The sequence below is a fragment of the Numenius arquata genome, chromosome 10 (assembly GCF_964106895.1).
Source record: "Numenius arquata chromosome 10, bNumArq3.hap1.1, whole genome shotgun sequence".
NCBI lineage: Eukaryota > Metazoa > Chordata > Aves > Charadriiformes > Scolopacidae > Numenius > Numenius arquata.
The window spans coordinates 42,119,495-42,134,711 of record NC_133585.1 but is presented as its reverse complement, the minus strand read 5'-3'; the positions used below and the strand labels follow the sequence as shown (position 1 = coordinate 42,134,711).

General features: G+C 43.5%; 1 protein-coding gene across 6 annotated transcripts in view; it reads left to right on the top strand.

Annotated features, from left to right (window-relative positions):
• The window catches only part of APBB2 (amyloid beta precursor protein binding family B member 2), a 180,463-nt gene extending 165,728 nt beyond the window's left edge, over positions 1-14,735 (top strand). For 5 of the 6 annotated variants that reach the window (XM_074155296.1, XM_074155295.1, XM_074155293.1 and 2 more), the window contains 6 exons: positions 8,214-8,328; positions 10,880-10,967; positions 12,031-12,114; positions 12,592-12,707; positions 13,467-13,646; positions 14,269-14,735. In XM_074155296.1, the coding sequence (XP_074011397.1) occupies positions 8,214-8,328; positions 10,880-10,967; positions 12,031-12,114; positions 12,592-12,707; positions 13,467-13,646; positions 14,269-14,436 (751 nt within the window). In that variant the 3' untranslated portion in view covers positions 14,437-14,735. The remainder of the gene's footprint in view (positions 1-8,213; positions 8,329-10,879; positions 10,968-12,030; positions 12,115-12,591; positions 12,708-13,466; positions 13,647-14,268) is intronic. The other variant, XM_074155297.1, reaches the window with a different exon arrangement.
• Positions 14,736-15,217: the final 482 nt, after the last annotated feature.

Sequence of the window (15,217 nt, the reverse complement as noted above, 5' to 3'; positions counted from 1 at the left end):
AAGTGGCTGTGGGTTTCCTTTGGAGGGTGTGGAAGGGAAGCAGTGGTTTCATTTGGTGTCTATCTGATCTCTGTTAGGTGAAATGGAAGTTGAAAAGTCCTCAGTAAATCTTCTGCAAACAGATTTCGCAGCTTTTGTGAATGCTGTTTGTTTCAGCTAATTCTGGTTTCTTACCTTCAGGTTTTTCTCCCTAACTTCACAAACTCCTTGGCATGAGCCTAATAAAAAGCCAAGTGAACTGAACAAGAGTCCCAGGCTTCATTTCAGCTATAAATCATTTTCCTTCCTCCTATGTAAAAGAGCACTCTCAGTCAAGGATTTAAATCGTTGATCGAGAAGGTCTGTAATTTCTGTCATACGTATTACTGCAGGGTTTCTTGCACCTCATCTTCTTTTGCTGTTTGTGATACTAGAATATTGGCGTGTCATGGAAAACTCCCATCAGGGCATGGTCTTGTTGGTGTTTATCCGCTTTTCTTCTCATGTGTCTTCTCTCACTTTCCTTGCTTATCTCCTTCTCCGCTCCTTCATTCTGCTCCCATGGACGTTCACGTCTCACCAGTGAATGGCAGCCTCCTGCCACAGGTGCCTTCTGACCCCCTCCCTGCTGTAGTGGTGGCTGCTGTCCCCTTTCTTCTTCCCGCTGTCACAACTTGCCAGTCAGCTCTCGGCAGGAAAGCAAAAAGTGAAGTCTAGAGGTTTTAGACCAGGGAGATGGTTTCGCTGCAGCCCGGCAGCGTGTGCTCTGTGGCCCCACGGTCGCAGGAGGCTGTACGGTCACACCAGTGCGTGGAAATCAACAGTCGTTTTCTGTAGGCTATTCTGGATGAATTTCAATCAATTTTAAGCCAAGCCCAGAGGATCTCATTTTCTGGTTCAAGGATTCTTGTTACAATTTGTAGTACATAAATCTGTAAAGCAATTTACATTTTCCTGCATGTGTATCATTTTAATATAGCTGTTTTAAATAGTGGCAATTTAATTTTGATTCATAAGAGTAAAAAATTTTCTTTCAGACTTCAAGGCTAGGTTGTTGGGGTTTTTTTTTAACCAAAAAAAAAAAAAAAAAGGGGTTAATGCAGTTCTACACTCCTTTGAAGAAATAAGTTTATAGTGAGAAGGTAATGGAGGATGTGCTGCTCTTCCAGGCTGTGCTTAATTGGGATGTCTCCTAGGACTTTAGCCTAATAGTGGCAAATGGCTATGGCTGCTACTCAAAGAGGACAGCATTAGCATAAATTGCATTTAATGTGATTATATTCATCCAGGGTTGAGCAGCTAAGTGATGCTTAGCCAGGTGTTAAATAGGTATGGCTATCTAAGGTTTAGTCAATTACTGTAGACATTTGCCAATTAAAGAGGGTAAAAGAGCAAATAAAAATGAAATTCCTTTCTACTTAGCACCTTACATTGTCTTTGCAATTCTCTAAATTGCTTTTAAAAATCTCTTTCCTGTATTCTTTCAAAATAAAGAAATTTCTACTGAATTTGTAACTGTTCAACAGAACCAGTTACTCATTTGTGCAGCAAAATAATTTTCTTACCTATTTTTCTGCTTTTCTAACTTTTTTTCCAGAATGCTGATTTATATCCAGTTCCTATAACTGGATACCAATGGGTCATGTAGTACCTGCACAAATGATTAAAAAAAAAAAAAAAATTACCTGCTATGCAGTACCCCTTCTCTCTAATCCGGGATGAACAGAAGTAGTGCGCTTATGTTACAAAGTTTTAAGAATATACAGCTTTTTTCTGCAACGAAATACGCTGTTTTGCCACTAAATACCTTGCTGCTCTCCCCACTGACATTGAAGGGAATTTTACCAGGAGCTGCGGTTCAAATCCCACAGGGTTCATGTGCACACACTTTATTGAGACAGAGGAGACTCCAGCTGAATGGGATGTGACCTGTTAACCCCATGCTAGCTCTGTATCCAGCCATGGGCTTCGTAAAGTCTTTTGACTCTCTTTTTTCCCTTGTTTTCCCAGCAAGGTGTAAAGGGAATGGTAAGAGGAGGCATTTACCCTTTTCCGTAAATTTCTATTGCAAACACGTTACTCGGCACTTCTTCATTATCAAATGGAGCCTGTTGCACATAAATCTCACTTAAATGTTAATCAGCTTCAAGAGAGCTGCAGTCGAATGAAGGTTTACAGATGAAGTGACCCAGAAGGGATCTGAAGTGAAAGAAGAATCAGAGAACAGTCTTCTGGCTTACTTGGTATTCAAGGCTTTGGTCACACAAGCTGTTGCCTTTTCTCCTCTGCAGGGAAACACAAAACTTTTCCAAAGTTTTCGCTTGTTATTGATGCCGCAGGGAGCAGATGCTCAGGAATCCCGAAAGCCATACCTTTCTTCTCCAAGAGGGAGCACAGAGGCTAGTTCTGTTTTCCCAACAAATGCCCAAAGCAAGGCTGCAAGGCTCCTGCTGGCCTTGGAGGAGCTGGCTGCCACCGGCCTGTGCCACCATCTCCAGGTCCTGGCTACTGGGCTGCCATGTAGGACCACTCATGTTGAGAACATGGGCATCTAGGTGGCTTCATGAATTAATGAAATCAGTAGTATAGTTTGTGCAGTGTCAGAAGGGAGAGGGGAGGTTCGCCTGCTAATTTGGATTGATGATTTGAAAACAGATGGTGCTGGCAGGGTTACGCGTGATGCAGTGCCACGGGTTTTGAAGAACTCAGATTTCCTCCTCTGCCCCAGCAGATTTGCAGATGCAGGCCCTGATCATCTAAAAGTTTATGCATATTCACGATCCATGCATGTAATTAGCCGATTTACTTTGTTCAAGCTATTCAGGTACTTAAAGCGAAACGCTGGTGTGTGTCTGAAACACGTCCACGAGGGTTTTATTAGCTCTCAGTAGTTGAAATTGATGTACTGGCTGGTGTTTCATCTTCTCCTGAAATTGTGCTCTCCTGCCTTGTTTATGAACGCCTGCCTTACAAGCAGAAATAGTTACGGAAGCTGCAGGAGCGAGTGCCGGAGAGGCTGATGGAGGCGTTCTGTGCACCGCTGCTGTACTGAGGCAGGGCTGGCTGAGCCGAGGTCTGGGCCAGCTGCCCCCGGCAGCACCTTCCCGGCATCCACCAACAGCCCCGCGGACGGGAAGTGACTTTCTGGCACTCCTTCAAGGTGACTCAACTTAAGTGGAATTTCACAGGACAAAGATGAGGCATTCTCGCAGCCTCTGGGGCTTTCCGGGCCATACTCTGGAGACTTGCTGCAAACAGTAGAGGCGTCAACATTTCTTCAAGAAGAACCCCCGGTATCGATACAGGCTGGGCAATGAGTGGACTGAGAGCAGCCCTGCCAAGAAGGACTTCGGTGTACTGGTGGAGGAAAAACTGGACATGACCTGGCAATGTGCGCTCGCAGCCCAGAAAGCCAACCGCATCCTGGGCTACATTAAAAGAAGCGTGGCCAGTAGGTCGAGGAAGGTGACTCTCCCCCTCTACTCCACTCTGGTGAGACCCCACTGGAGTACTGCATCCAGCTCTGGAGCCCTCAGCACAGGAAAAACATGGACCTGTTGGAGCAGGTCCAGAGGAGGCCACGAAGATGATCAGAGGGCTGGAGCACCTCCCCTGTGAGGACAGGCTGAGAGAGTTGAGGTTGTTCAGCCTGGAGAAGAGAAGGCTCTGGGGAGACCTTATAGCCCCTTCCAGTACCTGAAGGGGGCCTAGGGGAAACTTTTTAGCAGGGCCTGTGGCAACAGGATGAGGGGTAATGGTTTTAATCCAAAAGAGGGTAGATTCAGACTAAATATAAGGCAGATTTTTTTTTACAATGAGGGTGGTCAAACACTGGCACAGGTTGCCCAGAGAGGTGGTAGATGCCCCAACCCTGGAAACATTCAAGGTCAGGTCGGATGGGGCTCTGAGCAACCAGATCTAGTTGAAGATGTCCCTGCTCATTGCAGAGGAGGTTGCATCAATGTTTGAGGATTTACTCAAAATCAACACGTTGCATTTTGAGTAAAATAATGTCTTTGTGGGTAGTATCTGTCCTTTGGCAAGTGCAAAGCAGATCTGTTCCATCAGGACTGCTGTCATCCTCCTCTTGCAGGGCCAACAGGGTTGCAGGCACTTCTGTGGCAGGACTAAAGTGAGCCTCTTGTCACCTGAAGTGTCCCACTACAGATACCACGTCCGTAACGCCCATCAGACTCCTCCTCCCTGCCCTCACTACAAGTCTCACCATTCAGGGAGGTTACTGAGCCAGGCTGTGCATGGTGGCTCGTTCATTTGGCTGTCATTAGCCTTCCGGAAACAGAGGAATGTTCTTGCTGAAAGAGTGCGCAAGCTCGTTAAATGTCAGCGCTGCCCTCCGCATTGGTCGCCTTTGATCCGAAAAGTAAATTTATGCTTGTGAGAAAAATGAGACTCAGCAGACTGCCCCCAGTCCACCTCTCTGCCTTTAAAATGCTGTTGAAAATACTCTCATCTAAGGTGTTTCCCACCTACGGGGCATAATTATGAGTTGTATTCCTTTATGACCAAAATCTTTGATCCTGTCAGAATTCAGTCTTTAGTTTATCACAGTTTTAATTGTTTGGCTCATTTTTATCTGTGCAGTCCTTTGATTCCTACCTCCACTGGGAGATAATGTGCTGACTAAACACATTTAGTATTATCTTCCAGGTTCCCTTACAGCTGGAAATCCTTGCAGTTGAGCTTGGGTTTCAGATGAACTCTCTGCAGGGTGAGATTTAATGTGGTCTCAGGAGTTGTCCATGCAGCAGGGACTTGGCGGGGCAGTGGTCACTGCCTGACACAGTCTCCTACAGCAAAGCATGGTAGTTTCATTGGGACAGTTGTGATGTGCCAGGGCATTGCCAGAACTGCTGATCAAAGGTTGGACCACCGTTTCTTGGGCTGCTACAAATGGGTTTTGCTGGCAACGTGTGAAGGCATCTAAGCCCCAATGACTTGTTTCAGTGGCTTTGTCCCGTCTTAGTTTTGATTAACGATAAAAGAAGGTTCTAACAGATAGCTGTATGGCTAACAGAAGGGGCAAGTTATCTTCTGTGCTTGTGCAACTCCTTGAACGTGGTGGTCTTACAATTAGAAATCCTGGTATTGTACAGTTTCCTGGGGCTGTGCAGATTTCTGTTTATTCAAACAGGCTTCTGCGCAGTGCAGGCAATTTGGCAAAATAACACAGGATGCTCCTCCTAGGATCATCTTGTACAGGAATGATTACCAGTCCTCAAAGGAATAATATTGATTTGAGGTAAAAGCTTGTAAATGGTAATAAATAGCCATTTAATGGTCACATAGATGGCTTTCAATGTTATCTTAAGTTAATGCGAACACAGGTTTCAGCTGTTATGTCTTCACTCCGAGAGAATAGACCTTGATCCAGTGGTGAGGTGTGCGCAGCAGTCTGCTTGTTCGTGCAGCTTTGCTACCCTGCGGCGATGGTCACTGCCAGCAAGGTTTTCTTGCGTGTAAAGAGGGAGAAGTGGTAGCAAATCTGTGTCTGTTAAGTGAACGATGTTTTCATGTTGCAGTTAAAATATTTGTAAGGGAAGGTATTTGGACTCAAAAATGTGAAATCTGAAACTTAGGGCATTTAAAAGATGGCAGCTAAAGCCAAATACATAGAAAACAAAAATGCCAAATGCTTAGGATGTCTGGAAGTTCCTCACTTAAAGCTCTCGAACCAGGCAAGGTCTCATCAGAGCTTCAGGATATTGCGTGTGGGACTTCTGTGAGCCTGAGCATTTCCAAGTACCTGCTCTGCAGATCATTCAGGAGCATGAGTAATGTTGAAAGCTTACTTCAAAAGGCAAAAATCTCAAAAGGTTTTTTATGTGGTGCTTGGTTTCATTTTTTTTCCCAGAACTGCTAATTTTTTGTAGGCCATAAGTGAGCCATACCCCCTTCTCTTAGTCTTATTACGAGAGTCCAGCTAGGAGTCTTCAATTAGCTTTTGAAATGCTAAGCTAGGAGGAAACCCTTCTATAGCAAGGCTTGGCACGTGTGCACAGGAGCCAAAAAGCATCAGCTTTTTTCCAGGAATAAGATTCCGACTGGAACTTGGCATCTCCGTGAATTTGTGGTGCAGCAAAAGGGAACAATGTGCCAAAAGGCTCTTCTTGCAGATTGTAGCCGAGGTGCTTGGGGGTCAGGCTGGAGCTAGGAAACCTCAGGGCATCTTCTGTAATAGCCAGCACCTTCCTGAATTATTGCTTTGCGATTTTCTTCCTCCAGGTCACGAGCAATTGGGTGAAACTGTCCCTCCACAGGGTGCCTGTGTCACACGAGATGGCAGGGTGACAGCCGGCACAGCCCGTGGGCTGCGTTCCCTGTGCAGGAAGGGTTCAGGTGGCAACATCCTCCACGTGCTGCCCCGCTGCCTCCTGTCTCTGCTGTACCCTAATGCGTGCCACCACATGTTGGGGTGCAGTGAGATGGAGAAGTCCCTCCAGCTTCCTCGATTTTCTGCATGGTTCTGTCCTGTGGAATTGCTTCTGAATCTCAACTCCCAATAGTTTGGTTTTGGGTTTTTTTTAAGTATTATTCCTTAGGCTTCAGGTTGTGAATCAGTTAAACAGAGGAACAACCTGTGCCTGTCACTGAGCATCCCAGCCTGTGGGCAACTGCCCCTTTCATTGCAAGGGCTCACTAAATGACAAAATCTAGTGCTGCCAAATTAAATACAGATAAGGTACTTAACTGCAGGACAACCTTCATATCTCATAGAGAGCTGGAAGCCCAGCTATCAGTCTCTGGTTCTCCCTGGGTAACTTCAGTACAAAATTCTCCAATTCACTGGACATCTACAATGAATGAAGAAATTGGGAATCCATGCTGCATTAAACCCCACTCAGCATAGTTACAGACTTCAGTATAAACTGAAGTGTTCATGTATATAAAACCTGTGGTTTAGGAGGGGAGGGACAATATGGGGTTTTGTCCACCTGGAATATCCCTCCTATCTCTGCGTCAGTCAGGATCTTGCTGGTAATTAGTTACAGGTAAAGAGGAAAGGCACTGAAAAGGGACTTCAGGCATAAGAGGCTGTTGGGAGCCCCAGCTTCCCTTGTCTGCTGTCACTGTAGTTAGCTACTCAGCGTAGCTCTGCCAGGGACGCAAGTCCCAAAGAAATCTGGAGACGGCAGGAGGATCACAAAGTAGGACTGGGCTGTGGTTGCTCAGAGGACATGTACAGGCAGAGGTGTAAGACCAAGCAGTGGAGAGCCTGGTGCAGCAAGAAGATAACTGAGTCGGGAAGAAGCCTGGCTTTGCCTGGCTGCCATCCTTACACACCTTCCCTGCTGCAGAACCAGCTTCAGGTCCCCACCCCTGAACGGGTTAATGGATGTCTTTGTTCCAAGAAGGTCATGAAAGCAAATTAGCTCTATGGGACCATGGTGATGGGGTCTTGGAGCAGGGGCAGTCCTTACCTTGGTATCCAAAAAATTGGGATGTATCCAAACTCTGATGCTTTCTTTACACCATGCACCCACTTAGACTTTTCCAGAAGAGCTCCAAATCTTAAACAGCCTGAGAACAAACAAACATAATCCTGGCATTTCCATCACCTGTGATAAAAACCTATACTGTGTTGTAGTGACTGGCCAGTATGGTGCAAGAATCTCTTTTGTCGGGCAGCTTTATTTAACTTTTGAAAAAATAAGGTCAGAAATTTAGGCCAATTAGTGTGAGCAAAGCTCAGCAGGTTCACATCTCCCTTATGCAGCCAGATCTCTAATTACTATCTGCATATTTTAAACACTTTATACAATCTTTTGAAACGTGATTTTTCTCTGACTAGAATATTGCCTGCTGTTTCTCAGATTTTTTTAGGATTTAAGACCTGCATGTGTTTTCTGTCTTAATCTGTACTTCTCTCCACACTTAATAAAATAAATAAAATATTTGAGTAAATTTTCCCGTGTATTTACAATTGCAGTTGGAATTATGGGTTGTAAGTTCAGTAGGTTGCCAGGGTTAGCAAACCAGTGAGCTCTTTAATTATATAGATTAAGCACCAAACTTTAGGTATGTGTTTCACGGGTATGCAGTTTATTACATTTGTACATCTGCTTCGTCTAAGGCGTGTGTTTCATTCTTCTACAGCTGAGAATTAACAACCTGTTAAATTGAAATAGGACTTGCCGTTTTGGAGATACTACTCATTCTAATGCCTTAATGTGTTTTGCTTGTTTCTAACTTGTCGATTCGTTTTGTTTACACAGAGACTTCGCTTACGTGGCGAGAGACAAAGACACGAGAATTTTGAAATGTCATGTGTTTCGATGTGACACCCCCGCGAAAGCCATCGCCACAAGTTTACACGAAATCTGCTCAAAGGTAGGTGGATTTTATTGTCTGTTTAGAGGTCCCTGAGCCTAATACACACTATCAGCAATCGCATGCGGTGTTAGTTTAGTTTATATCACTGGCAACGAGCAACGGTGTAGAGAATTTGTAAAGGAAAGGATGCAAATAGATGGGGGTAACGGGAGGGTGAGCATTTCGATTTGAGGAAGGGGAGGAGAAGTGCTTTTGCTTTGACAAGGGTGTATAGAAACTGAAGGTTTTCTGGAATAGTAAAGAAGCTGCGGGTTCAAAATGGAAAAAGACCATGCAGCTCATGCAGCTCAATTAATAGTAAATGGTGATGTTAAACTCTGTAAATAAGTCAGACTTTGTTTGAATGGCATTATTCAGTGGTATTCTCCTGCAGGAAAATAGCTGCTAATGTTACTGCCCACTTTAAAAAAAAAAAAAAAGAGGGAGAACAGGGGATTTAAGCTACTCTGGTTACAAATACTGAAGGATCTTAGTTCCTACTTGTGGTGGTGGTGTCTGTAATACTGAGAGGACTGTTCTCTTCAGTCGTTTTATCTTGCAGATTTGCCACCATTCCCTGGTTATTAATTTTGGGTTTCTTGCATGATCAGTTCATGAGTGTCCTCTGTGCGGTCCTTTCATGCAGCGGGAGCAAGGCAGCACATCCTTTACAGCGGGCAAATCTGATTGAAACGCTTTACAGAGAGGCAGTTAAACCGAGCTACTTGAAACTCTTTTTCATTTTTTTATTGAGCTACGGTGGATCCAAGGCTGCATCCCCCTTTTTAAAAAATATTATGCTGTTCACTTTGGTTTTCCTTGAAACACATCAGTTTGCACCACAGGAAGAGTAGGCTGCAGGGAAGAGTAACCCTATCAGTTATCCCTGTGTAACTTGTCCCTCTTTTAAAGTCACAGCTCTTCTAGAAAAGCTAGTTAGGAAACCTTCAAGTTTTAAAATTCTGCTGATTTACTGTATGCTTGTCACTTGCTTTTTACATTTTGTCTTCAAGTTAGTGAATGGAATCGGTGATGTTAAATTCTCCTCTGTAGCCGGTCGTGTAGTCTAAAAAAAAATTCCTTTTTGTGGCTACTGAACTTGTGATGTTTCACGCAGACAACCTGAGCATTTACGCGGTGTGCATTAGTCGAACCTTCTGGGCAGCAGAGTTTTGCCTGAGGCAGTAGGTCCCCCAGCAACTGTGCAAAGCCTGACAGGTCTGTCCGGGCTTGGGCACCTGAGGAAATGCGGGTGACAGGGCTCAGGGAGCCTCTTGAGTTGCCCAGGGAGCCTCTCAGGTTGCCCAGGGAGCTGCAGGCTGTGCTCGGTGAAGTTTGACACTGGGGACTGCAGCGGTGGCTGTGGCTGGAGAAGCCTGGACTTGGTATGTCCCTCGGGTTTCTCCTCCAGCTCTCAGTTCTCACAGATGTTTGCAGTGAGTCCAGCAGGGAGAAGTGTGGAGCACAGGCCCTACTACAGCTGCTTTTGTCCAGTGGGGTCAACATCAAGTAAATGCCACCGTAGCTGTTCACAAGGGTAGCAGAAAGGCAGCAGAGCTGTCACACATGTAACTACGATATGAATTTTGGATAAGAGAGCAACTAAGCATTTAAAACCTTAGCTGACAGTCACACAATAAAACAGGATAGTGGTGTTAAGTAGGGCATGTTCCTTCAGAATTCAGCAATAGGTGTAATCCTGATTCCGGGAAGCGCTCCGCATGTGCTGACACACTGAACCTCTTTGCTGAGTCAGGGCTGCTTCCCGAGCAAGCGTGTATCACTTTTCATCTGCGGGGGGGAGATTATCATGTGTCCCTGTGACAGAAGATGCTTTAAAACCCAAAGGAAAAAATAAAATAAAAAAAGGAGGAGAAATTTGCTAGAAGCATCTTCAGACCAAATGTCATCTGCTGAAACATCAGTTATCTTTATAGCTTAATTACAAGTAACAATCATAGCGTAAAGAAGCAGACAGCAATGCTTCATATATGGGCTTTGGACCTTCCCTGCGTCCATTCTCAGTCATATATTTGTAGAGGATAATCATCCCAAGTGATTATTTAGAAGTGTTTTCTGGTTTTTTTCCTCTTTTGCTGGTATTACACATTTTGAGGGAAGAACAGGTTGTATTTTGGATGGGATTTTTGATTCCAAGAAACACAAAAATGGAGGAAAAAATTATACACAGCGGAAGATAGACCAGAAAGGAACATGAATAATGAACACTCTTCCCTGTGTGTTAAATATTTATATTTCTTGCTATATTACTCCTCACTGCAATTTTGCTGTTGATAAAAATGGCTAGAGTTTTTTTCCCCTCCTCCATCTATCTTTTATCTAGGCTTGGATACAACTTAAGTTCTTTATGTAGTTAAGGTCAGGTGAATAAACTGGAGGAAAATTAGAAGTTGTTATTTAAAAAGAACAACCTGTTTAGTCATGTACCTTCTGACTTATTTCAAATTTCAGAAACTGTGGTTGTAATAGGAGTAAATTTATACTTGTAGTTGCTACTGTACTATATATATTTTTTTTACAAAAGGCTGTATTATCACTGTCCTCTCAGATTATGGCCGAACGGAAGAATGCTAAAGCTATGGCATGCAGCTCGTTGCAGGACAGGACGAATGTCACCCTTGATGTTCCTCTGCAAGGTACTGTGTGTTACACATAATACCTTGGGATGGCCCTGTTTTAGATTTGTTTGGTTTCTGATGCTACTTTTGACCAAAATGGAGCGTGTTGAGTGGAGAGGTCAGGAGTGTAATCCTCCTTTTTAATTTCTGTATCTGACTGTGTTACATTTAATATTGGTTGTGTTGAGAGTTGCTCAGTTATGCCAACTTGTGCACGTCCTCTATTATTTTGAAATACAGATTTTGCAAATGCAGTCTTACTTATTTGTGGCTACTTGCACATATTGTCTTGTTCACGGCAAAATACCTCATGGCTTGAGACTGCACAAATTGGCCAAATCTTCCTTAAAAACAGGATATATTCCAGTAAATCCCTTGGATTTAGGGGACCTGTAGGAGAACGCCTCCTAGGTCTCAGCATCAATTTTAGCAACTTCCAAGGCAAGAGGTGCAAGTGGACTGTCATCCAGCTTAAGGGTCTTTTGCACACTCAACTGCATGGTAAAAGTTGCCTTTGCCTGTATTTATTAGTCGTAGCTTAATAGTTGCTATTTTGAAAGTATTGCGGGAGAAAAAACATACTCTGCGTTAGCTTTACAAGAAATTACGTGCTTCTAGATCCACCAGTTTATACTGAATATCTTATTCCTAATCCATACGTCAACTTGTGCAATTGTCTGCTGACAGTAGTATTGATTACTCGTAGACAGTGTTTAACATATTAACAGGGATGGTACTAAAAACAGACTCCAGATTTTACATAGTTCTGCAGTGGAACTTAGGTCTGTGTGTCTCAGAAACACATTCATCTCTATTTTCTGGTTTTTAATATAACGGCAATACAATGTGACCTTATTCTTAGCTTAGATCAAGAAATATGGTGATGCAAACTGATCCCTAATTCTTTTAGAAATTATTGAGCATTTTTCTTGTCAGAGGGAGTGAAAAATTGTTTTAATCAATACGATACCTTCGGAGTACAATTACTGGGTAAACTATTCTATGTTATTGATGAAATCAAAGTGGTTTTCCCTGCTGCGAATGCTGATAAACAGAAAATTGATTTTTTGTTCCCATGCAGTAGATTTCCCAACACCAAAGACAGAGCTGGTGCAGAAGTTCCACGTCCAGTACCTGGGCATGCTGCCTGTGGCTAAACCCGTGGGTATGTAACACTTACTCTCAAGTGACTTCCAAAGTACCTTGCAAAAACTCCAAGGGCAGGACTCTGCTACCCGAGTGGAAATGCCTGATTTTCGAAGGGTGAGGCATGAAGGCACCTAGTATTCAGGGCCTCATTTGAACACGTGTTTTGTAATCAGAGTATTTCGGGAGCTGCCAAGAAGGCAGTTTCTACTGCTTTCTTTGAATCTGGGCTCTGCTTTTAATGAGAAGGGCCCTAGAGACCTGAAACGGTGCAGCAGCTAAACAAGATGCGACCCTGTTTTTTCTGAGCCAGAGGCACCTGTTTTGTTTCTGCAGTTGAAGAAAACCAGCTTCACAACCCTTCCTTCCATCATCAAATTCCTTTTAATAAGGAGTCCAAACAAAACTGTTTTCTCTACTACTATGTGTAAATAACCGTTTTGTTCTTGTTTACCTATGTATTTATTTTTCATTATCACATTTTCTTCTGTTTTAGGAATGGATACTCTGAACAGTGCCATTGAAAGTCTAATGGCTTCCTCGAGCAAAGAAGACTGGATGCCAGTGACCATGAATGTTGCTGATGCTACTGTCACAGTCATCAATGAACGAGTAAGGCAGACTGTCTTGTTTAGAACATGATTAACATACTATGAGTGTTGAAAACCAGGAACACATAAACATTAGCAGAAAGAGTTCCTTTGTACTAGAACTCATTTGCTTACCTTGCTTTTTATTTCTTTCCAGGGCTGTGAAGCTGCAGAGGCTCTTGCTTGTATGAGCTTCGGCTTTATTTACCATTCCAAGCGTGTTCTCAAAAATATAAATTACTATAAGTATTCATTAGATATTTAAAACAAATTCAGTGTTATCCTTTCTAGGAATTTTCAGCTTAAAATGTTGTAGGTTAAGCCCTAAGGAGAAATCCTAAACTGTATTTACTTGATTCTTGCTATGGAAGCCAAGAGTGATTGTAGAATCTGTGTTTTGCATCACTGTCCTTTTGTAGAGCATTTTCCACAGAGATGAATATGGTGAAACTTTCAAAGAACTTCTGTTGATGAGGTCTTAAACCAACATCTCTAACATGCCAGTGACAGGGCAGTATCCTTTGGAGTCATAATAGCCGTATATTTCTTCACAAAACAAGCAGTGCTTGAAATGCACAACGTGCTCAGTGCTCACACTCAGACCCTTGGTCTTCTGGTGACAGCCGAGCAGGGGACATCCCGTCCTGAACACGCTGGCTGCGTGCAGACAGATAAAAAGGAATCCCACAGCACTGCCCCAGCCACTCTCCCCCTTTTAATCAAACTTCAGTGTTCCACAGAATATCCAATAGTAATGATCAATCATTTGATTCCTAACCAGAATGAAGAGGAAATCCTGGTGGAGTGTCGTGTGCGGTTCCTGTCCTTCATGGGAGTGGGCAAGGACGTCCACACGTTCGCCTTCATTATGGATACAGGAAACCAGCATTTTGAGTGCCACGTTTTTTGGTGCGAACCAAACGCTGGCAACGTATCAGAAGCTGTTCAGGCTGCCTGTATGGTAAGTGCCCTTCTCCAGAGGCACCGAACAGCACTTGGGTTTTTCACTGCCTCTGTAAATAATCCTCTTTCCAAATTTGCAATTATATTAGTCTCAATACAGAAAATAGAAAAAACAGATAAAACTAGCAATTTGGAATCTGATATATTTGATCAATTAAATGCCAGACGTTCTTAAGTTTGAAATGTCAATTTAGTGAACGATGCCCCTTTAATCCTCTTCCCTCCTAACCTCTGCAACGCCTGCGTTAAGTTAGAAATCCTTTCTTTCACTGCACCAGTTACCTAGTGCTGGAAAAGCATTTTGCTCGCAGTTGTGTTACACAACCCAGTGACAATGTAGTGAAAAGAATCCTCATTCAAGAATAGCTGAACCCAGAAAACTGATTTTTCAGTTTTCAAAGGGCTGTTCATATGATTTAGTGTCTTAATTTAGCGCTAATGAACAGTGTCTGCCCACAGATTGACAGAGCGGTCTCCCATTAACTTCAGCTGGGCTGTTTGTCATGGCCAAAATGGAAGGCTGTCTATATTTTGTGAGAAAGTATTAAAAGTGTATTTAAACTGCTGTGTGCGGGCACTGGGTACAGCGGGGATCGCAGGCTGTTTTTGCTTTGTTGCAGTTGCGGTATCAGAAGTGCTTAGTAGCCCGACCTCCTGCCCAGAAAGTCCGACCGCCCCCACCTCCTGCAGACTCGGTGACCAGGAGAGTGACAACCAACGTAAAACGAGGGGTCTTGTCCCTCATTGACACTTTGAAACAGAAACGCCCGGTCACCGAGATGCCGTAGCTGCGCGAGAGAGAGGATGCTCCCGGCGTTTAACCGAAGATAAGAGCAGCTACACCAAGGAACAGGAACTGACGGTGTCTGGCCTTCCATTCCCAATCGCTGATGCTTGGTCTTCAGAGAATTTACCCCGCATCGAAACAATGTTAGACAAGCATGTTCTCTCCTTCTTGCCACCATCGTGTGATATGAAAAGAAGCATGAAATAATTTTTTTGCTGTCAGTGAGTTACATCATGAGCAAGGGAAGGTCTGTTTGTTTGTAAATACATGAACGTTACCTAAACTCACACACACACACACAAAAAAAAAAAAATATGGCCACATCCCTCCCAGTGAACTCCTGCTAAAGTCCTTGGAGCGAGTGATGCCGGAGTCGATAGTTTCACCGTCTTGAGCTGGATTTGTCACAACCCAATCTTAAATCCCACAGCACTTGGCTCTGTTTTCAACACTGGAGTGTAGGTACCAAGGATTAGCTACCATCGAGTTACTGTAGATTCAAATAACCAAGTTTTATTTTTTACAGAACTACACCTGTTAGTTTTAAATTGTTTATCAGCATTGGTCCAGCAACAACTTCTACATCTCCCTGATGTAATTTTGAATCACGGTGGCGTTATTTCATCTCCTGGGTCTACGTTATGGTCTTGGAGAAGAATCGTGTTCAATACCAAACCAACACTGAAAAATCCAGAGGTGTTTTCAGCAATTGAGTTGCAGGGTGATCCGCTGAAGCTTTTCAGCTTTAAATATACAGATGCACCTGTTGGCTGTTAAATTTA